This window comes from Ursus arctos, unplaced genomic scaffold, assembly GCF_023065955.2.
Source record: "Ursus arctos isolate Adak ecotype North America unplaced genomic scaffold, UrsArc2.0 scaffold_16, whole genome shotgun sequence".
Lineage (NCBI taxonomy): Eukaryota > Metazoa > Chordata > Mammalia > Carnivora > Ursidae > Ursus > Ursus arctos.
This window is the reverse complement of record NW_026622830.1, coordinates 24,277,261-24,299,539: the sequence shown is the minus strand read 5'-3', so window position 1 is coordinate 24,299,539 and position 22,279 is coordinate 24,277,261. Positions and strand designations below refer to the sequence as shown.

The 22,279-nt window shown below is 46.6% G+C and overlaps 1 protein-coding gene across 3 annotated transcripts in view; it reads left to right on the top strand.

The window, feature by feature from the left end:
- Positions 1 to 21,367, top strand: part of ZNF341 (zinc finger protein 341) — a 42,211-nt gene extending 20,844 nt beyond the window's left edge. For all 3 annotated transcript variants that reach the window (XM_026503307.4, XM_026503308.4, XM_026503310.4), the window contains 7 exons: positions 943 to 1,133; positions 4,669 to 4,877; positions 11,303 to 11,399; positions 13,305 to 13,437; positions 16,625 to 16,736; positions 16,994 to 17,064; positions 18,877 to 21,367. In XM_026503307.4, coding sequence (XP_026359092.1) covers positions 943 to 1,133; positions 4,669 to 4,877; positions 11,303 to 11,399; positions 13,305 to 13,437; positions 16,625 to 16,736; positions 16,994 to 17,064; positions 18,877 to 19,406 — 1,343 coding nt within the window. In that variant the 3' untranslated portion in view covers positions 19,407 to 21,367. The remainder of the gene's footprint in view (positions 1 to 942; positions 1,134 to 4,668; positions 4,878 to 11,302; positions 11,400 to 13,304; positions 13,438 to 16,624; positions 16,737 to 16,993; positions 17,065 to 18,876) is intronic.
- The last annotated feature ends 912 nt before the right edge of the window (positions 21,368 to 22,279 follow it).

Sequence of the window (22,279 nt, the reverse complement as noted above, 5' to 3'; positions counted from 1 at the left end):
ACAATACTTTAAAAAAGTAAAATTAATTTTAATCATATGTTTTATTTAACCTATATTATCAGCTTAGCATATAATATAAGGAGATGATTAATTAAACATTTTATATTCTTTTTTTATACTAAGTTTTCAAAATCCAGGGTGTCTTTATGTGTATAGCGTATCTGGATATGGACTAGCCACATTTCGAGTTCTTAGTCACCGCATGTGGCTCGTGGCCACTGTATTGGACAGTGTAGGGCCAGGGCCTAAGCCCTTCCTGCACAGTCCCCCGGGTGAGCAAAGCCCACCACATACCAGCCAACGAAAGGGGTGTTTTGCTGCACGAGCAGCATGTGGCCACATGCTGGAACTAGCCCTACAGTGTGTTTAGCTAGTCTCTGTGTGCCCTATGCATTTTTTTTGAGCTCCTTGGGGAAGAAACTCTTTCTTATTTTTTTTCAAAATTCCTACAGTGCCTAGCACCAGGGGTTCAACCATGAAGCAAACATTTAGGGAGGACTGCTATGGAGGCCTCTGTAGAGATGAGGTCAGAGGCCCCTGTCTTCAGAAAGTGAGGGAAGGTCAGCTAAACAAATGATTGTAATTGGAATGGGGAGCTGGGGAGGTGTGATGGATACAGCCAGGAGTAGTGTTCAGGATTTTTAATAACTGTGGAGAGGCCTAGGGAAAGGCTATGAGGGTAGATTTGAGGCAATAGCTGTTTCCCAATCAGGATGTAAGTATTCAGGAGGTGAGCATCTGGAATGACTGTATCCGTGCACAAAGCTGAATGTGAGTGTAGGACCTTGAGTACAGTGTCCAACACCAAGCACGTGGCAGGTGGCCGGGTAGACCCAGCAACACACAGGATGTGCTCTGTGGATCCTTCCTGAATGTCATGGCTCTCTGTCCTGACTCTTCCGCTGCCCTTCTCAGTGACTTCTTCCCTGGTTTTCTCCACAGGGTTGGGCCAGTCCCTGTCGAGTGCTCCACAGCCCCAAGCCTTGCCCGCAGCAGGTGAGGATGAAGGGGACAAGCTGGAGGCCAAGCAGGTCGTCCTCATCGACAGCTCCTACCTGTGCCAGTTCTGCCCCAGCAAGTTTAGCACCTACTTCCAGCTCAAGTCCCACATGACCCAGCATAAGAATGAGCAGGTAGGTGGGTAATGGGCAGCGGGAGGCCACAACCACCCAAGATGTGAGCTTTGGCTGGTGCTGGGGTCTTGAACACTGCCTAGAAAGGGACAGGAGTGGGCCCCAGTTGCAGTGACCTGCCATCTAACCACCCGTGATAGGCCAAGCTTCCCCTCTGTGGGAGGGGCCCGCTTACTGGGCCATTATGGTGCTAGGCCAAGGGAGGAAACCCACCTCTTACGGGTCATACAGTATAGAAACCAGACATGAGAAAAATTCTCAATACCCCAAGAAAATCTAATGTCTAAACACCTACCTATGGGGATTTAGGACCCCAGTCTTTTTTTTTTTTTTGATTGAGATATAACTTGCATCCCACAAAATTCATCCTTTTTAAAGTGTACACTTCAGAAGCACCTGGGTGGCTCAGTCAGTTAAGCTCTGGACTCTTGATTTCAGCTCATTTTGGCTTTCAGGTCATGATCTCAGGGTGGTGAGATTGAATCCTGCATCTGGCTCCACACTGGGCTTGGAGCCTGCTTAGGTTTCTCTCTCTCCCACTCCCTAAAATAAATAAATGAACGAACAAATAAATAAATAAAATATTTTTTTAAATTTCAGAAAAATCTAAAGAATGTGTAGGTTGAAGAATGCATTTATTAGATGCCGGTCACCCTGCTAAATGCTTTACATTCAATATTTTGTTTAGTCTTCATAACAACTTAGAGATCCGCATTTTCAGTATATCCAAGAAGAAACCAAAGTCCCGAAGGGTAAAGTGACCTATCCAGAGTCACACCACCAGTAAGTGACCAGGTCAGGGCTCAAAGCCAAACCCCATGTCATTAACTACCTTACAATATATCCTCCCCAGGATGCAGCACAAAATCCAGCACATTTTGTAGAGTTTCTGTTTTTTTATTATAATTGAGATCTGTAAACACATATAATTTTGAACTGCAATTTTTTTTCCTGATAGATTTTTTTTTTTAAACTTTTGGAAGAATTGTAGATTCACAGGAATTTGCAAAAATAGTAGGGAGAGGTCCCTTACACCCCTCAGTCAGTATCCCTCAGATACAGTTTCCCTGTATCTTATATAACTACAGCCTGATATCTACACCAGGAAACTGACATGGGTGTAAAGCGTATGTATGGTTCTTTGCCATTTTACCGCCTATGTAGTTTTGTACTGCAGTCACAGTACAGAATTATTCCAACACCACGAAGATCTTCCTTGTTTTACCCCTCATTATTACACCTGCTCTCCTCTTCCCCAACATCCTCAGCCTCTGGAAACCACTAATCAGTTCTCTGTCTTTATAAGTTTGTCATTTTGAGAACGTTGTATAAATGAAATCATCCGTATGGGGCCTTTTGAGATTGGGTTTTTTTCTAATAAGCATAAATTCTCTTGAGATTTGTGCTTTCTATTTTTTAACCTAATTTTATATTCTGAGAATTTTCTCATGTCACTGTTTTAAAAAAAAATGTAATTTTTAACAGCTACATTTTAAAAAATCCCGTTGTTTTAACATGTAGGATATGAACTGTGTTTTGCGTTGTAGGCAAAACCATGGTGAGCATCCCTATAATCAAATCTTCATCCACATCTCTGACTTTTCCCTTACCCTAGATTCCCAGCAGGGGAGTTGATGGAATTAAGTTACGATACCCTTGGGGAAAATAACAGAAAACTTTGATTCAGGCTGCTTAAACAAGAGGTTTGTCATTGCACATAATAAGAAAACCCAAGATTGGGCAGCTCAAGGTCTGAGACAGTCAGTTGACTCAACCCAATATCAAGGACCCTGTGTCTTTTAGCTTTTGTCTCTGCCCCCTCAGGGTATGACGTTGTTTAGTACTGACGGCTTACCCGTGGTCTTGGGATGGTAGTCACTCTTTCCAGGCAGTAGTCCAGACAGAGCAAAAACGGGCTATCTTCTCTGTGTTTCTAGGAAAAAAAAACCTTTCCTAGAAGTCCACTGTAGATCTCTCATGAGTCAGAGCCACTATGCTCTAATAGCTAGGAATTCATTATTACTCTGCAAATAATAGACAACTAGCTTACTAGTTAGGGTTTTACTTCCCTTATGTCAGAAGAAGTTTGCAAGTAAGCAGTGTTGAGCTTGTATAGGTCAGATATGTCATTGTTGACTCAGGCTTCTTCTGGTTTGTGGCCCTGCCTCCTCAGCATGTGACTTCCATCCTCAAGATTGCATAATGGCTGCTATATTTCCAGCCATCACATCTGTATTCCAGTCAGGACAAATGAGAAAAGCAGAGGGGATTTCTCCTGGGAAGCTTATGCCTTTTGTGTTCTGGAAGTAATGCCTTCCCTCCAGACTACTGCCTGCATATCACTGGCTAAAAAGGAGCCACATGGTTGACACTAGATGCAAGGGAGCCAGGGAGATCAAGTGTTTTAACTGTACATGTTGCCACCCTGAACAAATCAGGGTTCACTTTGTTAGGAAGAAGGAGCAAGTGGAATTGTACAGGCAATCAGGAGTATGCTTGTCAAAGTATACTTTTCAAAATTTAAAAACCTAATTCTCATATAAATAACATAGTGGTGGGGCGCCTGGGTGGCACAGCGGTTAAGCGTCTGCCTTCGGCTCAGGGCGTGATCCCGGCGTTATGGGATCGAGCCCCACATCAGGCTCCTCCACTATGAGCCTGCTTCTTTCTCTCCCACTCCCCCTGCTTGTGTTCCCTCTCTCGCTGGCTGTCTCTATCTCTGTCGAATAAATAAATAAAATCTTTAAAAAATAAAAATAAATAAATAAATAAATAACATAGTGAACATAAGCCAGAATTTTATATAACTCATTAATAAGGAAACTAGAAGGATGACAAAGCCAGTTCAAAAGAGGATCTAAGATACTGGTATTTATACCTATATGTAATTATGTCAGTGAAAGAAGGGAACATTCAAATAAGATTGTTAAGGTAGATACAAATCTGGTTAATATCCTGCAGGGCAATAAAACCTGTGACCTTTGGGGATATCTTTTCTACCTGACAAAAATCATGTATATTGGATCTGTTTTCTGCAAATTAATATTTAATTCTGGAGTCTGGATCCTAATCAATAGTAAATAGTCAAAACAAGGCACATCGCCCAGAGAGTGAGATGAGCCTGGGCAGGTTTGTTAGATCGCAGTTCTCAGAGCGAGGTCCCCAGAGCAGTGGCCTTAGCATCCGTCGCCTGGGCACTTGTTAGGAACGCACACCTTCAGGCCCTGCACACCTGCTGAATCCGGTGCTCTGGGAGCGGTGCTCAGCATTCTGTCACTGCCGTGGACGCTCACGTCAGAGAGCCACTACTCTAGGGTAACGCTGGAAGGGCACGATGTCATCCTTTTACTGTATTTCCAGGCTCGAAGTAATTTTCCTGAATATACCCAGGTCACACAGCACGTGAGGGAAAGGTAATGGGGCCTTGTGACCGGCTGAGAAGAGAGGACTCTCACCACAATAAAAGAGAGCTGCAGGAGCCAGGGAGCAGGGGAACAGTCTGCCTCCCCTCACCTGGTCTGTATCTTCCCTCAAGGTTTACAAGTGTGTGGTCAAAAGCTGTGCGCAGACATTCCCAAAGCTCGACACATTTCTGGAGCACATCAAGAGCCACCAGGAGGAGCTGAGCTATCGCTGCCATCTCTGTGGCAAGGACTTCCCCTCGCTGTATGACCTGGGCGTGCACCAGTACTCCCATAGCCTCCTGCCGCAGCACAGCCCCAAGAAGGACAGCGCTGTCTACAAGTATGTGCCCTCCCCCTCCCCCCTTCCTCTCCCCGCAGGGACCCCCGGGCTCGGCAGCCTTGCTCCTTCTGACTGCTGAGGACCTGGGAGAGAAGATGCTGGCCCTCCTTATGTCATTCTTCGGTTTGGTAGACATTTATCCTAAAAAATAATCTGAAAAAAAGGGAAATCAATATTTTTTTGTTGTTGTTCATAGTGGAAAACATTTTTTTTCCTAAACTAAAAATATTATGAAAATGTTATTTTGTCTGATCATCTACAAAATTTAGGTTACAGTCAGAATGGTACACTGATTCTTAGAATGAAAACAGAATGAACAAGCACACAGTGGAAAGCAAAAATCATAAAAATCAGATTCATTTGTTTTATAATCTATAAAATTCAGGGTAAAATTGAAGCTATAGGCTGATTCTTAGAATGAACAAGGAAAGAACCAAGTGTAGAGTTTATTTGGGGTAATTTTTTCTGACGACCCTTTGCATCACTTTAGTCTTCCATTGTAGTTGTCAAGAGCATCCCTTTGGCAGAAATGAAGAAAGGCTCCCTCAGTTTTGTTACAGGCTTTTAATCCTTGAGTCTTCAAATCCCTCTGGCTGAGCTGTCAGTCCTGTGACCATCCTCACTGTTTCTCTCATTCAGTTGTTTTCTGGTCCCTCTTCCAGACCCTCCTTAGTCGAGGGGTTGTCTGCAGGTGCCCAGTATCACTTTCCTAACTGTGAAATCCCACATTTTGCCCTGCAGCCATTTTGCTGTGCATTCACCCAGCGTCATCTGGGAGCAGCTTCCTCACAAAGCCTAGCACGTAGCGCGTGGGGATGGGTTTAGGGATAAGCAAGGAGAGGTATTTGTCAGGGCCCTTCTCCCAGTTCTTAATGAATATTTTCATGTTGGAATGGTTTTGCCTCTCTGTACAAACTTGTGCCAGTAGGGATTTATCTAATAACCTCTGTTAATGAGGTGTAACTGCTGGGTGACACTTCTGGGCCTCAGAGATAAGTAACAACAGACCCTGAGTTTAGAATGCACAGGCTTCTTAGGGAGACAAGTGTGTAAATATGCTTACACAGACTGTGATAAAATGCTAATGCATATGTAGATATAAGGTATACAAGTACCACAGTAGGAGGTAGGGCAGGGAAGGTGTCCCTGAAGCAGTGATATCTGAACTGGGTTTCGAGGGATGAATAGGAGTTTGCCAAGTAGCCTGGGTAGGGTAGCGTGCATTCCTAGCAGGAGGAACAGCAAGCGTAGATATAAAATGAAATAGCAAGTGCTTTAGAATGATCATTGTGTAGAGTGGAAGTGGGAAAGTATGTTTAGATGTGGCCTAGAGGAGAAGGTAGGGCCGGGGTAAGGGTAAGAAGAGCCTATAGAAATCACAGAAGCTTTGAGAAATTGGCAGAGGGACTGGAACTTAGATGGGTGTAGGGCAGCTTGCCCTGGAGGAGATTGGGAAGTGGAGCCAGAGAGGAAAACCAGGCAAAGCTTTGGGCAGTCGAGGGGTGGAGATTTCTGGTTAGTGATGGATAATTCCCATTTGTACTCAGGGGGCATTTTCTTTTGCTTTATCGATTTGTGGATTATCTGTGAGTTCCTGTGACTGTGTGGCTCTCTGGAGTGAGATGCCAAGTGAAAGGAAGGGAGCACCTACTATGTGCCAAATTCTGGCTTAGGACTTTGATCCCTGCAATCCTGGGAGGTAGGTGGTTGTATTAGCCAGCTCCAGCTATAACAAAATGCCACAGACACGTGGTCTCTTTTTATAAGGGCACTTTGTCATCATGAGGACCCCACCCTCACGATCTCGTCTAAACCTCATCACACACGCACCCCCACCAAAGGTCCCATCTGTAAATCTGTAAATACTATCACATTGAGTGTCAAGGCTTCAACATATGAATTTTGGAGGGACACAGTTTGGTCCATGGCAGTGGTATTCTCCCCATTTTGAAGATGAGGACACTGAGGTTCAGAGAGGAGAAGTGACCTGCCCATCAGAGTAAGTGTCAGCACAGAGCTGAGATTCAAACTCTTGTCTGGAACCTTGGAAGCCTCACAGCTCTGTTTTTGGAATTTGTAGGCTAAGGGTTGAGCCCAGTGCTGATGGCCCTGTGTCTACAGTCAATCTCTTCTCCTAGGTTCTCGTGTGAGGGTTATGGTGCCAGTAACCCTTTGTAGCCATTGGATCTTCTTGGCCCAAAAGTAAGGCCCGAGGAGGCAGGCCATCATCTGGGTGACTCAAGGGTGGGATGGTGTCTTGGGTAATGATAAGGATCCACCTGCCTGTGCTCAAATCCCAGCTTGACTGCAAGCCCAGGAGATGACCTTGGCAAGATATTCGGTTACTCTGAGCCTCAGTGTCCGCATCTTTGAAATGGGGATAATTATAATGCCTACTGTATTGGATTATTTATGAGGATCAGGTAAGACAACTATGCGGCTCTTGGACATGATACCTGGAACATCGTAGGTGCTCAATAAGTGTTATTGCTGGAGTTATTATTTGTACAATTTAGATATAGGTTTGGCTGCATGCAATGGAGGCTCCAAATAATAGTGGCATAAATGAAATGAGAATTTATTTCTCTCTCGCAGTAATGTTTGAGCAGGTATAGGGCTTCATCCTATTTTCAGGTGTCCAGGCCGCATTGGTCTACCTGCTCTGCTCCCTTTGGGCCACGTTGCTTTGGCCTATCTATGGTGCCTCCCCAAACCCCAAACCCTTCAAGTGAATTTTATGCATGCCACTTTATATATGCTATATATTTACTTTTTCCTTTTAAAAATAAGATTTATTGATTTTTTTCCTAATTGCAAAAGTTATGTTCAAATGCAGAGAAAAATATTTTTTAAGATTTTATTTGAAAGAGAGAGTGAGCGAGAGAGAGCACGAATGGTGGGGGGTGCAGAGGGAGAGGGAGGAACAGACTCCCAGCTAAGTAGGGAGCCCGATTCGGGGTTGGGATCATGACCTGAGCCAAAGGCAGACGCTTGACCGACTGAGCCACCCAGGTGCCCCGAGGAAAAGATTTTTTTTTAAATCGCACAAAACCCAAAACGCTGCCAAACAAAAATAATCCCTGTTAACCTCTTGGTATGTGTTATTTGGTCTCTGTCTGTAATAAGCATGTTTATGGATATAACTACCACAAGCTACACTGGAGTCAGGTCCTCCCAAACACAGTTACTGGCTTTGGTGAAAATTGGTCATGTCATCTCCCTGTCCCACAACTTCCAACAAACTGACTGAAACTTAATGGGATCACTCCGTACACGTGGTGTGCGTTATCACTTACAACTGTAATATGGACACCTTTGCATCTCAGCACAAACAGACCTGCCCCAGCCTTTTAACGGCCGTTTACTATTCCATTGTATATGCCAAATTTATGTAACTGGTCCTTGATTGCAGGATAGTCGGGTCATTTCCAGTTTGTCATTATTACATACAACACTACAGAGAACAGCTTTGGGCATACATCTTTGCTCACTTATAAATAAGTTCCTGGAAGTGATTTTGCAGGTTAGAGATCAATGAGGGAGGGGCACCTGGCTGGCTCAGTCAAGAGCGTGCGACTCTTATCTCAGGGTTGTGAGTTCGAGCCCCACATTGGGTGTAGAGATTATTAAAAAAAAAAAAGTAATAATAAACATAAAAATTTTTTTTAAATCAATGAAGGCTTTTAAGAAGATTGATTACTTAAAGAATAATTATGTGCATATAGTACAATATTTAATTACTAAAAAAAGGGCATGAGTGAAAAGGAATTCCCCGTCTACCCCGAGCCCCTTCCTCATACCGCAGTCACTTTCAGGAACTTATTTTGAGGTAATTTCAGACTTCTAGAAAAAACATTAAGAGTAGTACAAAGGATTCCCATATATAGCCTTCACCCAGATTTCCCAAATGTTAACTTTTCACCACATTTGTTTTATTATATTCTGAGCTATTTGAGGATAATTTGCTGACATGATGCTCTTCTACCCTTTGTCTTTAGTGTATGTTTTCTGGAAATAAGGACAACCTCTTGCAGAAGCGCTGTGTAGTTATCAAAATCAGGAAGTTATAGGTGGCTCAGTCGGTTAAGCATCTGCCTTCGGCTCAGGTCATGATCCCAGGGTCCTGGGATCAAGTCCCACATCGGAGTCTTTGCCCAGCAGGGAGCCTGCTTCTCCCTCTCCCCTACTCGTGCTCTGTCTCTCGCTATCTCTCTCTCAATAAATAAAATCTCTAAAAAAAAAAAAAGAAAGTTAAATCATGTTATACACAACTGATAAATTACTGAACGCTACATCTGAAACTAATGATGTACTATATGTTGCCTAATTGAATTTAAATAAACAAAAAGAAAAAAAAGAAAGTTAAATCAATACAGTTCTGTTTCCTAATCTACAGACCTTATTCAGAAATTTCCGATTGTTTCAATAACATCCTTTATAGCCAAAGTAAATGTTTTTTCTGGCCTGGGATCCAAGCCAGGATCACACGTTGCATTACATTGTGTCTCTTTATTCTCCTTTAAGCTGGAACAGCTGCTCATTCGGTCTCTGTCTTTCATGACCGTGGTATTTTTGAAAAGTATAGGCTGGTTATTTTGTAAAATGTCCTCAGTTTGGGTTTGTCTGCTTCGACCTCAGGTTAGATGCTGGGTTGGCACTCTGGGCAGGAAATATCACCAAGTAACGCTCTGTCCTCAGCACGTCATATCAGCAGGTACATGACATTGGTTTGCCCCCGTGCTGAGGATGTTACCTTGGGTGACTTAGTTACGATGGCATTTCTGGCAGGAAAGTTTTCGTTTTAATGGTTCTTGCTAAACTACCTCCCACAGAAATCTCTGTCTCCTCACTGCTGAGGCCTGTGGAGTTCTTGCCCCCTCCTACCTCACCAGCTTGCGCAGTCTCTGTGCCCCCGGCAGCTCTGCTCCCACCTGACCTGCTCTTTCTTTCTTGCCATCTGGAGGCATTTAGCCTGTGGTTTTCAGAGTGTGGTCTACAGGAGTCCCCTGGGCAGGTGCAGGCTGCCTGTGGGTTTCCCATGGTGGCCCATGTACAGATGTCAGGTCCTATGTTTCTATTTTTGGCATGAATTGCCCACCTACCTGTGGCATTCCTCACTGGAACATCATCATAAATGGGTCCATTTGCTTGGCAGGTGTTTTTATGGTCAGGAGACTGGAGGGGTCTTTTCTTCAGAGTGGCTTACGACCTGAAACTGCTGTTTTGAAGGCTTGTCAGCCAGTGATGTTAAGCATGGAGACTGCATTTATGATGTGTTGTGATTTGTGGTTTGACACACTTGTGTCCTTTTACTCATGTGATCATCTTAAGAATGAACAAGGGGCACATCAATTTGGGATTCCTACCCCATTTTGTGGATGAGGAAACTGAGGGTCAGAAACAAGAAGGGGCCAGGCCTGGATCCCTGTCTGTCTGACTCTTTTGCATAACAGATTGTCACTGGTGCTCGAATCAGGTTATGAACAGGACAGATGTGGTCCCTGCCTCCAGAGCCCAATTGCTGGTGAAAGAGACAGATCAAATCAAGTAAGCAAATAAATAAATAATAATTATAGATAACAAGTGCTAAGAAAAAAACAAAACTTGGGGTGCCTGGGTGGCACAGCGGTTAAGCATCTGCCTTTGGCTCAGGGCGTGATCCCAGCGTTGTGGGATCGAGCCCCACATCAGGCTCCTCTGATATGAGCCTGCTTCTTCCTCTCCCACTCCCCCTGCTTGTGTTCCCTCTCTGGCTGGCTGTCTCTATCTCTGTCAAATAAATAAAATCTTAAAAAAAAAAGAAAAAAACAAAAAAACAAAACTGGGCGGGCCATAGGGGACAACTTGAGACAGGGTGCTCAAGGAAGACACCTCTGAGGAGGTGACATTTGAGGTGAGACCCGAAGGATAAGGAGGTGCTGCCCAAGGGAATACCTGGGGAAGAGTGTTCAAGATAGCAGCAATAGCAGGTGCAAAGGCCTTGAGGTAGGAAAGAATTTGGTGTGTTCAAGGTATACTCAGGAGGCCAAGATGGCTGGAGCAGAGTGGGGTGAGCTGGGGAGAAAGATGAAGTCTGAGAGATAGGCGTGGTTAAGCCACTAGAGCCTTGTAGGCCAAGATGGGAACTTTTAAGCAAGGATGTGATGTGGTCTGATTTTCTTTTTTTCTTTATTTAACACTTCCTCTGGGGAGCCTGCCTGGCTCAGTCAGTAGAGCATGAGACTTTTGATCTCAGGGTCATGAGTTCAAGCCCCACATTGGGTGTGGAGCCTACTTTAAAAAAACATTTTTTTAAAGGAAAAGAATGAATTAAGTATAGAATTTTGCCTCCCATTGTTGGCCCTGGGGGAGGAGAATGGCTGGTTCCTGGGCCAGTCCAGCCTCCTCACACTGCTCTGTCACCTCTCCTGCTCCTTCCCACGTAGGTGTGTCAAATGTGTCAACAAATACTCTACCCCCGAGGCCCTGGAGCACCACCTGCAGACCGCCACTCACAACTTCCCCTGCCCTCACTGCCAGAAGGTGGGTACCACTGCCCTTTCCCGGCTGGGGCAACGATAGGGGATGAGAGGTGGTAGAGCAAACCCCTCACTGTCTCCTGGGCTTGTCTCCATAGACGACACTTCCCCTTTGAAGAGTAAGAGCCCTGCCTGGCCCATCTGAGCCACTAGATAGCACATGTGTCCATCCTGAGGCTGCTGCTGGGCCAGGCCAGGCCAGGCTGCACCAATGTGGGGTCAGGCCTCTCCTGGGCCCAGGCCCAGCATCTGAACAGCCTGCCTCCAGCTTCCTGACCTGTTATTATCCTTCTTGTTATGGGTTCTTCTTTTCAGTGAATCTGAAAGCCATTGCTAAAGCCTGGCCTTGATATCATCAGATATCCAGGCTGTGTTCTAATTCTAATTGTCTCAGAAACATCATAGTTTTTGTAAAGTTTATTTGTTTGAATCAGGTCCACACACTTCAGTTGGTTGATACAACCAAACTTTCTGTTCATCAATAGGTTCCCCCAACCAGTGCTCCTTCTTTTCTTTTCCTTTTAATTTATTTGTTGAAGAAACTGGGCCATCGGTCCTGTGGAGTTTCCCGAAGTCTGGATTCTGCTGATTGCATTCCCCTGGTGTGTTTAACTGGTTTCTTTATTCTACTCATTTTCTCACAGCCTTACGTGGCAGATTTTCCAGGACAGCCCTGGTTTCACTTCAGCCTCATGGTAGATGTTTCTAATTATGTAGATAGCCTAATTCAGGGCTTTGGAATTTGTGTTCCAAATAAAAGATATCATGAATTGAACAAGAACATGTGCCAGCTGCTGTCGGAGCATTTTATCTGAATTGAGTCATTTAACTCTAGGAAGCATACCATTACTCTTCCCATTTTACAGATGGGGAAACTGAGGTGTAGCAAGTAAGGGCTACTAAGTAGTTGGGTCTGTAACCTAACTACTTCTCTGTAACGAATGAAAAAATGAACAAATGCCTTTCTTAAGGCTGGAGAGGAAGGAGATGTTGGCTTCGATGTTTCCTGGCTCTTTGTTACCTTTTCATTCAGCTCTTCCGTTATGTATTCATTTTGCCATTCATTCTTTTGCACGTAAGTCATTTGACCCAGGCCCTGTGCTGGTGAATGAAAGCTCCTCTGCCCTTGTAGAGATCTCATATAAGCTATAGGTTATAATTCATTGGGTTAGATGGTGACTTTAAAAACGTAGATAAGGGGTGCCTGGATGGCTCAATGGTTAAGCGTCTGCCTTCGGCCCAGGTCATAATCCCAGAGTCCTGGGATTGAGCCCTGCATCAGGCTCCCTGCTCAATATGGAATCTGCTTCTCCCTCTGCCCCTGGCCCTGCTTGTGCTCTCTCACTCTTGCTCTGCTCTCTCTCAAATAAATAAATAAAATCTTAAAAATAAATAAATAAATAAATAAATAAATAAATAAATAAATAAATAAAGTAAATGAACAGGGGCACCTGCCTGGCTCAGGTGGTAGATCTCGGGGTCATGAGTTCAAACCCCACATTGTGGGTAGAGTTTACTTTAAAAAAATAATAATAAATGAATAAATAAAACATATAGGAACATTCAAGGGCAGAGTTTGTGTTGCCTGTGTGGCATTGGAGAGTCAGAGAGGGCTTTACAGAAGCAGTGACACCTGAGTTGGGTCTTGACAGCTAAGTGGAAATTTGTCAGGCTAAAAGAGAAAGGCCTTCTGGGTAGAAAAGCAGCCTGGCAGGAGCTCAGAGCATGCATTATGGGTGAGTCATGGGAGCCGTGAGGTTCTAAGGGCTGAGCCTGACACTGGGCCCTGATCTCTGGTGGGCAGAAAAGAAATTGTTTCCATAAGTGTGGGAAATGAGGGGCCCCTTAAGCTCAGAGGGTGGTGAGGGCTAGTGAGTCAGACCTAACGCCAGCTCCTCTCTTCTGCCAGGTGTTTCCTTGTGAGCGCTACCTGCGCCGTCATCTGCCCACCCATGGCAGTGGTGGCAGGTTCAAGTGCCAGGTGTGCAAGAAGTTCTTCCGGCGGGAGCACTACCTCAAACTGCATGCTCACATCCACTCAGGTGGGTACCCTGTCCCCCGTCAACTCCTGCCCAGCGCCCCACCTGCTCCCCCAACTCCCTCTCTCTTCCCCTCCCCATCCCCCACTCATCTTTGCCTCTGTCTTTCTCCATCCCTCTTCTCCCTCCCCGTCCAGTTCCTCCCCACTCTTTGTTCATCCCCTTCCCCATCTCCTTTCTGACCCCCTTCCAACCTGCCCTTTCAAGGGAAGAAGGAGTTCCTACCAATACTAGAGTAGAGATGTACCTCTGGAGGCTGGTGGAGGGACTCTTGGCTCTGCCCCCTGACAGCCCACTCAGACCATTCTGAGCCCTTAGAGGTGGAGGTACTGTTGTCACTGCAAAATTCCCACATAGCCCTGGACAGAACCCCCCTCTCCTTGGTTCCCCAGTTGAGACACATTGACATTTTATTTTCTTTTAATTTTTAAAAAATTATTACTTAAGGGGCGCCTGAGTGGCTCAGTCGGTTAAGCATCTGCCTTCGGCTCAGGTCACGATCCCAGGGTCCTGGGATTGAGCCCCTTGTTGGGCTCTCTGCTCAGTGGGAAGTCTGCTTCTCCCTCTGCCTCTAAATAAATAAAATAAATAAAATCTTAAAAAAAAAGATTATTAGTTAAAAAATATTTTTTTTCATTTAAAAGGATCCAAAGGTTGCAAAGCCTGAGTAGTAAATCCTTGACATTACAAAAGCAAATATGAAAAAAAGAAAATAACCCCATCGCCTCACCTCAAATGCATAATCCAAATTTTTTTTTCTTTTTTCTTTTTACTATGACCTATGGCAAAAAATATATTTTATGGGGTGCTTATATGGCTCAGTTATTGAGCGTCTGCCTTCAGCTCAGGTCATGATCCCAGGGTCCTGGGATCAAGCTCTTCATCGGGCTCCCTGCTCAGCAGGGGAGTCTGCTTCTTCCTCTCCCACTCCCCCTGCTTGTGTTCCCTCTATCACTGTTTCTCTCTCTCTCTGTCAAATAAATAAATAAGATCTAAAATAAATAAATAAATTATATATATATATAAATATATAAAATACTACAACCCAGGAAACACATTTATATACAGAGCATGTACTGAAACAGAAATTTCATAAAACAGTATTTTCTATTCTGTTGAATTTTAGTTGTTAAAATAACCACCAACAGGTTGTGACTTGCAGTTTGAAAAATACCCCCAATTCCCGTCCCTCAAGATAACTGCCGTTAGTGGCCCTAGTCTAAGTCCTCTGGTTTAAGTTTATACCTGTACAACACGCGTGCTTACTTTTACACAATGGAGCACATATTATAACTCTGTCACGTACCTTGTTTCTTCACTCCTCAGTATATCTTGAAGATGTTCCTTCTTTTTCTCAGTTGCATGGAATTCCTTTGTATTTACCATCTTTTATTTAGCCACTTCCTATGGGTGAATACTTAGATTATTTTTCAGCTGTTAGTTTGTACACAAAATGTTGTGTGGGTCCCCTTGGCACGCTTTTGGGAGTATATCTGTGGTTGTGTATTCCGCGCAGTGGAAATGCCAGGTTCAAATGTTTATGCAGTACAGTACTCAGTTTCTGTTTGGGATGATGCCAAAGTTCTGGAGGTGGATGGTGGTGGTGATTGCACAATATGCAAATGTACTTAACACCACTGAAATGTACACTTAAAAATGGTTAAAATGGTAAATTTTATGTATATTTTAACATAATAAAAGAAGAAAAAAGGTATATGCCTTGGTAATTTTGATAGATATTACCAAATTACTCTCCTTATAATTTTAAGAATTCTTATGCAAATGTAATACATGCTTATTTTAAAAATGGAAGCAGCATGGAAGTACATAAGGTGAAACTTTAAGGTTCCCCTTCACACCCTAATTGCTACTGACAGTTTGGTATGTACCCTTCCTCAACTTTCTCCCTGCATCTTCTGCGAATATACCACCATCTATGGCTAGGGCTGTTTCGGAATATGAGGATTGTATTTTTTTCTAACAAAAAGGGGACTGTCTTAAGCTGTTCTACAGTTTTCTTTCCCCACTAGCAGTATGACCAGGAGCCTCTTTCCAGATCAGGAAACACAGATGGACCCTAATCTTTTTAATGACTGCAGAGCATTCCACTGTAAGGACCAGAATTTCCTTAATCACTGGGTTGACATTTTTCAAAAGTACTTTATTCATTCCAGAGGGAGAATAGGGAGGAAATAATGGCAAGAAATCAGAACAGCCCAGTAGCAGCCCTTTTCTACAGGATAGGTTGTGACCCCTGACCCCTGTCAGGTGAGAGCTGCTCTTCTCCCCCTCCTGGTCCCCACCAGGCTCCGCTGCAGCCCATGTGGGGTGACTCAGGTGAACTCTGCATCACACGGCTGGGCTGGCATCTTAGCTCACTAGGTGCAGACCATGACCTTCAGTTTTCTCATCTAGTACTTACCTCATAGTTTGTGGCAACAATTCCATTAGATAAGGTATAATTCCCCTCTCTCCTGTGGTGGACCCCATTTCAGTAAATACCACAACCGTTCACCTGTCACTCAGCCCCACCTTAGATTCACCCTTGACTCCCTTCCCCTCACTCCCCACAGTCAGTCCACTGGCAAAGGCTGCCGATTCCGCTTTCCTAACATGGTCTCTACTTGGCCACTTCCCACACCTCCACCCCCACCCACACCCCCCTCAGTCTGTTCTCTGCAGGCAGCTAGAGGGAGCCCACGACACATAAGTCAGATCTGTCCCCGCTCCACTTGGCCCCTCTGGTGGCTTCTCATCTTGCTCAGAGTAAAAACCTAGGCCTTCCAGGCCCTTCCTATTGGGCCCGGCTATCTCGGCTATCTCACTGACCTCCCCTTCTGCCTCATTCTCCCTTCTCCACTCTGTTCCAGCCACACTGGCCTCCCCACTGCTCTTCAGACATACCACACACTCCCACCTTTCCTTCTTCCTGGGACCCTGACTCCAATTTCCATCATGGCTCACTCCCCTACCCCCTCGGGTCTCACCTCTTCCCTCATCAGAAAGGCCTTTCATGACTGCCCTATCTGAAATAGCCCCCTCTTCTCCTTGGAAAAGCAATGAGGAATGGGAGAGGCTGTTTTCTTCCAGGCCACTTCCCTAGAGGGGCTGCTATCTATTGTACCCCATATTCATACTCTATCTCATGGGACTCTCGGTCCCCGCCCCCTATCTGTGTCTCCTCCTACAGGTGAGAAGCCCTACAAATGCTCAGTGTGCGAGTCTGCGTTCAACCGTAAGGACAAACTGAAGAGACACATGTTGATCCATGAGCCATTCAAGAAGTATAAATGCCCCTTCTCGTGAGTAGAGACTGGCGTGAGTGGGAGGGGCACATTTACCCAGCAGTGGGACAGAAAATTGTCAGGGCCGAGGTTCTGAAGGTCCTCTCTCCTTTTATCCTGTCGTGGGTCTTGCCTACCTGCCTCACTCCCCACCCTGCTTCCTTGCCTGGCCTTTGGGGTAGAGAGGGAGTCCCTCATGCCCAGGGCTAGCACGGAGACCAGCAAGACAGTCCGAGTCTGGTGAGCTCCCCCTGACCAGTGGTTTTGGGTTCTAGGACACACACGGGCTGCAGTAAAGAGTTCAACCGGCCAGACAAGCTGAAGGCTCATATCCTCTCCCACTCCGGTAAGTGAATGCTGGACCTACCAGGAGGGTCTGAGTCCCTGGGGTCGGCCCCCTAGAAAGAGCAGATACATCCCATGAGGCTTATTATCACTGCCTGATATATTCCAGTCAACAGATTTTGCTCAGGTGAGCCATGAGCCAGGTCTGCCTTAGGGTCCTCAGGGTCCTACAAGGTGAGTCAGATATAGTCCCCCAGTCTGAAGGGAAAGCTGATCTGAGAGGAGATAGCTGTAAATCAGAGAGGTCCCCAGTGTGATAGAGATGTGGGTCAGTCATGGAGGGAAATCAGATTCCAACTGGGTCCAAGACATGGCCAGGAAGTTTCCTTGGTACGCTCAGCAGCACAGGGCAGCTGGTGTGTGAAGCAAGGGTCTCCACCCCACTCCGTAGTTTCCCAAGGGCTCTATGGGGCTTCCTTGGGTGCTGCTCTGTCCCCAGAGCAGCTTGGCTGGCTTTCCACATACCATTTGGTCTAGAACGTGGTTTCTTGGCACTCTGGATATTTTGCAGTAGCTGATGCTTTGTCATGGGTCCGCCCTGTGCATTGTAGGATGTTTAGCAATATGTCTGGCCTCTACCCTCTAGGTGTCAGTGGCATCTTCCCCACAATTAGGACAACCACAGATGTCTCCAGAGGACAAACCAAAAGTCTCCTGGAGGGGAAAATTGCCCTTGGTTAACAGAAAGGATTCAGTGACTAAAGAAAGTTTGAAAACTGGGAGAGTAGAGAGTTGAGGACTTGAAGACAGAGGGCCGAGTTTGATTCTTAGCAGGGCCGCTGTCCTGCTGCGCTGCCTCATGCAAGTCACTGCCCCTCTCTGAGCCTTCATCCCAGGGAGGGTGAGGGGAGCGTGGCTCAGGCTGCGTGTGGGCTGGAGTTGACTTCATGGTAGACATGGAAGCACCAGTGATTCATTCAGGGTGACTATTGAGAACCTATCACATGTCAGACTCTGGGGGTGACGTGGGGGAATCAGACGGGCAGAGCCCCACCCTGCCTTCCTGGGGAAGCTTAGCATTTAGTGGCAGAGATTGAAAATGAACAACAAACAAGTAAGTATGTTACAGCGAAGTATGCAGAGTACAAAGACAGGAATAAACAGAGTGATGGGGCAGAGAAAGATATGAGGTAGGTGACAGGAGGGCCTTGTGGAGGATGTAAGGTGAGACCTGTCCTGAGGGATAAGAAGAGCCAGGAAATAGCTTCCAGAAGGAGGGAGCAAGTGCAAAGGCAGGGAAGAGACTGAGGGCGGGGGGTGTTTAAGACAAGGAAAGGTGAGTGGGAAGCATGGAGCTCATAGAGCAAGTAAGGGGAAGGAGGGAATGGGGCTGAGAGGTGAAGGGGTTGGTCAGACTGCCCAGGGCTTTGTGGGAAACTTGGGGAATCGCCAGAGGGTTCAGGGCAGAGAATGTTAGGATCGTTTGTGTATTTCACGAAGCCATCTCTGGCTACCCTGTAGGGATGGTCTGAGGGGGCGAGGGTGAGGCGGATAGACCAGAGAGGAGAGAGATGATAGTGACCTGGGTAAGTAAACCAAGGTTTTGGGGCTGAGCAGGCTCTTCTAGGCAGAGGGGAAACAGCAAGCGCAAAGGCCCGGAGGCAGAAGCCAGCTTGGTGGCCTGAGGAGAGCATGTGTGCCTGGCTGGAAGTGAGTAGCTGGGAGAAGGTGGGAGATGAGACTGGCAGGAGCAGAGCCCAGTTCGCACACATGCTCAGACGCCAAGCCGAGAGACTGGGTTTTATTCCGAGCGCAGAGGCACAGTTGCAGAGTAAGGGCTCGGGCACCTCTCACGGACTTCCCCTCGTTCCAGGCATGAAGCTCCACAAGTGCGCCCTGTGCAGCAAGTCCTTCAGCCGCCGTGCCCACCTGGCGGAGCACCAGCGTGCCCACACAGGCAACTACAAGTTCCGCTGCGCCGGCTGTGCCAAGGGCTTCTCCCGACACAAATACCTCAAGGACCACCGCTGCCGCCTTGGCCCCCAAAAGGATAAGGACCTGCAAGCCCGGCGGCCCTCCCGGAGGAGGGCAGCGCCCCGCAGCGGCAGCAGTGGCGGGCGCAAGGTGGGGACCCCCCTGCCCGACCCCCTGGGTCTGGAGGAGCTGAAGGACACCGGGGCTGGGCCGGTGCCTGAGGCTGCCCCAGGCAAGCCACCCTTCTCAGAGCCAGATGCAGTGCTCTCCATTGTAGTAGGTGGCACAGTGGGGGGTGAACCGGAGCTGGTAGTGCCCGGGCATGCAGAGAGCCTGGGCTCCAACCTGGCGCTGGCAGAGCTGCAGGCTGGGGCCGAGGGCCCATGTGCCATGCTTGCTGTGCCCGTCTACATCCAGGCCTCAGAGTGACGGACCTGTGGTGTTGCTCCCAGAGCCTGGCCTGATGCTCACCTGTGGGTCCAGGCCTCAGGCGCCGACGAGAGATCCTTCCCAATGGAAGTGAGCCATTGGCCAAAATCCTTCTGGAGTGTCATTTATGAACCCTGGACTGTGGCCAGCCTGCCGTGGCTCCTGTTCTGCTGGCTAGCCCTGCAGCATTCTGGAATGTGAGGCAGGGCGGCCTACAGCTTCGAGGTAGGGGCATTGGAGATAAGAGAGCTGGCCAAGCCAGCAGCCCAGGGTGGCCAGCAGCCCAGCCCACCTAAGAGAGAAGACAGGGTGGTTCTGCCCACCCGTGCTCCGGGCTCTCTTGGTGTGGCCTCTGGTCAAGCTGCTCTGGAGGCCTGAAATGGTTAGAGCCCTTATCTGCTGGACCTTTTCATATATGGTTCCACATGGTATCCGCAGATGACTCTGGTGTGGGCATTTAGGCAGCACTCAAATGTCATGGTTAGAGTGCAGCTATCAGCCAGATTTGGCTTTAAATCTAAGCACTGCTACTCACTTGCTGTGTGACCTTGGATATGTCACTTGACCTCTCTGAGCCCTGTGTATCTCATCTGTACAATGGGGCTTATAACATTTCGACCCATGGGGATCCAGTATGATGAAATGTGCAAAGGACTTGGCATAGTGCTTGGCACTTGGAAAGTGCTCAATAAATGTTTTTATCAAAATGTGTGTCCAATGGCTCAGGCTCGAGCCTTGGCAGTTTCTTTCTTTTCCCCTAGGTGGCAGCACTCCCTCCCCTCCTCCAAAGTATGGAGGGGCTGAGAGGTCCCATGGCCCCTTGCACACAGCTGTGCTCCCCCATTAGCCATGAAGAGGTTTGATGCTCTCATATTTCAGAACATGGCCATGGAAGGGGTTTATACTCTTGAAAATGCAGGATCCTGGGCCTTGCCCAAAACCCTTTGGCATCAGAAACTCTGATCAGGCTTCTAGAATCCGTAGTTGCCCCCACTGCCAGCACTCTGTCCCCACTCCCCAGCTAGTCCAGAGGAGAAGCAAACCAGGCTTATTGGGAGGCAGGGAAGAGAAAAGGGGCCTTGACAGTGTTTCCTCATTTCTATTCACTTCCACACTGCCTCAGTGATAAGAGGAAACTAAGGCTCAAGAAGGGGGAGGAAAGGATGCAGCAGAGCTGTTGGACTCAGTCTGATGAGATTCCTTGAAGGCCGGTATGTCCCTCAGATATCTGTGCTGGGGCTCTCGGCTGGCACTCAAAGCAAGCCCAACTTCCCCTCAGGAAGGGTATGATGCAGGAGGAAGGACCAATGAGGAAGTGGTACACAGCTGAGGTAGTAAGAGCTTCAAGGGCACCCAGCCTTCAAGGCCAGAGGGGGGCTGGTGAGGATGGAAAGTCTCTTCAGAGGAGGTCACATTTGAGTTGGTCCTTCACGCAGAATATTTTGATGGTTGGATAAATAGGGAAAGGCATGCCAGGGAGAACAAGCCATGAGCAAAGCCTTCAAGGTATGACAGTTCTGGGGCTGGTGAATGGACCAGGATGACCAGAGGTTTGGGGGTAGTGGTTAGATCATAATAATCACTAATATGTTTTAAGCTTCCACATGATGGACACTGCACATATCACCTCAGCCCCATCAGGTGAGAATTGTTAATTTCCTTATTTTACAGATGAGGAAACAGGCGCAGAGAGGCAGGGCTCCTTGCCCAAGCTCACACAGCCAGTAAGTCACAGAGCTGGGGTTCAGGCCGGGGTGGCCTGCCTCTATGCGCTGTTAGCCACTTTGCTGTATTGAAATATAAGTTGATGTTGAATCAGAGATGTCCCTGGATGTTGGGTTAAGGAATGTGGACTTTATTCTCTACAAAATGGAGGAGTCATTAAACATTTTTAAAAATTGTGACATTAAAGAAAATGTTAAAAATCACATCTCCATCCTAATAAAACTACTTAAGTTATATTTTTGTCTCTTCCTGACCATGTACACATGCATGTACATTTATCAATAATCATGAGGACTCATGTTTACTAGGCACTTATGCCATGCCTGGCATGTCCTAAGCACTTGGAGGTAGGTGCTACTTTTAATTCCATCTTATAGCTGAGATGAGGCAAAAGGCACGGTGAGGTTAAGCAGCCCCAAATCACACAGCAGTAAGCGGTAGAGCCAGGCCACAGAACAAGGGACATATCAAGGCCTAATATTTGATAGATATATAGTGGGACTGTAGAGGAGGAAGCTGGGACCATACTGGGGTTCCCATAACTATATCCCTCCTAGGTTGACAGATGGGAAGCTTCAGGCCCAGAAAGGGGAAGGCCCTTGGTCAAGGGTCACTCAAAGTTGACGATAGAGCTGCTCCAGGACCCCAGAGGTCTCCCAAGATGCTGGAGAGGATGAAGTGTAAAGAAGGGCTGTCCTGAGCATCCAGGGTCCCACAGATTTTGACATCGAACAGAGCTAGGTTTGAATCCTGGCTCTGTCCCTTCCCAGGTATGTGGCTGTGTCAAGTCACTTCACCTCTCTGAACTTCAGCGTCCTCATATGTCAAACCAGGGTGAATAATAGTACCTACCCAATAAGGTTATCACAATTCAGAGAGAATTCAGGTAAAGCAGAAATCACAAACTGGCAGCCCATGGGTTGAATGCAGCCTGTAGACAGACTTTGTTTAGCTTTCACTATATAAAAAAAAAACAAGACAAAACCCAGCATTTAAAAATAATGAAATTAAAAACCTACCGCAATGGTGAAAAGTGAGATACATTCCCTCTGTGTCAGGAGCAAGAAAAGGATTCCTGCTATCATCATTCCCACATTGTGTTAGAGACCTAACCAAAGCAATAAGGCAAGATAAAGAAATAAGTATCA